Source organism: Amphimedon queenslandica, unplaced genomic scaffold, assembly GCF_000090795.2.
Source record: "Amphimedon queenslandica unplaced genomic scaffold, v1.1 AMPQUscaffold_11519, whole genome shotgun sequence".
Classification (NCBI taxonomy): domain Eukaryota; kingdom Metazoa; phylum Porifera; class Demospongiae; order Haplosclerida; family Niphatidae; genus Amphimedon; species Amphimedon queenslandica.
The window spans coordinates 8,905-9,991 of NW_003548239.1; the positions used below are offsets into that span (position 1 = coordinate 8,905).

General features: G+C 34.6%; 1 protein-coding gene across 1 annotated transcript in view; it reads left to right on the plus strand.

Annotated features, from left to right (window-relative positions):
- The window catches only part of LOC105315194 (deleted in malignant brain tumors 1 protein-like), a gene marked incomplete at its 5' end in the record, with an annotated part of 8,905 nt that extends 8,654 nt beyond the window's left edge, over positions 1–251 (plus strand). The window contains one exon of the mRNA XM_020005337.1: positions 52–251. Within this exon, the coding sequence (XP_019860896.1) occupies positions 52–251 (200 nt within the window). The remainder of the gene's footprint in view (positions 1–51) is intronic.
- Between the last annotated feature and the right edge of the window lie 836 nt (positions 252–1,087).

The window sequence follows — 1,087 nt, forward strand, 5'->3', positions numbered from 1 at the left end:
AGTGAATTATAATGATCTCATGAGGTTTACACACTATACACATATTTATAGATGCACAACCTGTTTATTATTATAATTCTTTTGGATATGGACATGGAATACCAACATTGTACAACTGGAGATGCATTGGGAATGAATCAAGTTTGAATGTTTGTTTAAACTCTACTACAACAAGCTGTTACTATAGTTATGGTGGTTTGTACAGAATATCTGGAGTTAGATGTAAAGGAAGCATTGTACCAGGTATATAGCTAGTCAATTTTGATCTATTTGTTGCATTTAAACATAAAGCCATAGGAAATTGTTCTACTGGTACTATGCGTCTTGTTAGTCCTAATGGTCCTAATAAAGTGGAAGGGAGAATAGAGTATTGTAGTAATGGACTGTGGGGTACTGTTGATAGCTATGGATTTGATGTTAGAGATGCTCATGTTGTATGCAGAAAACTTGGTCATCAGACACCACGTATGATAAATCTATTATCTAATTCTATATTACATTGTCTCAATGACTGCAGGAGCTTTGATATTTGGGTATGCTTACTTTGGTCAAGGATCTGGTCCAGTGGTGTTTTGTTATTTAGGATGTACTGGAAATGAAGATAGATTAGAACATTGTACTTACTCATCAAGTCCATATTATGCTAGTCACTCAGCTGATGTTGGTGACTTGGTGTGAAATGTTCAGAGAGAGGTTAAGTATAATATATTGCTCATAATGAATCGCTTCCATTACAGTATTAACTGACTGTATTAATGGCAGTGTACAACTGGTTAATGGTACTACACCAGATGAAGGAAGAGTAGAAGTTTGCATCAATGGAGAATGGGGAACTGCTTGTGGTCGGTACTGGGATAAAAATGAAACTAAAGTTGTTTGTAAGCAGCTTGGATATGACCAAGATGCAGCAGGTATATCTACTGTTTTATAGAAACAAATAACATTGCACTGATAAACTTTACTTTTAGATGTGTCAATATTTAGATATTCTAAATTTGGGGATGGAGACTATCAACAAATTTTATGGAATATTCAGTGTACTGGATCAGAAACTAACTTGGCATCTTGTAATAATTACCATGATGAT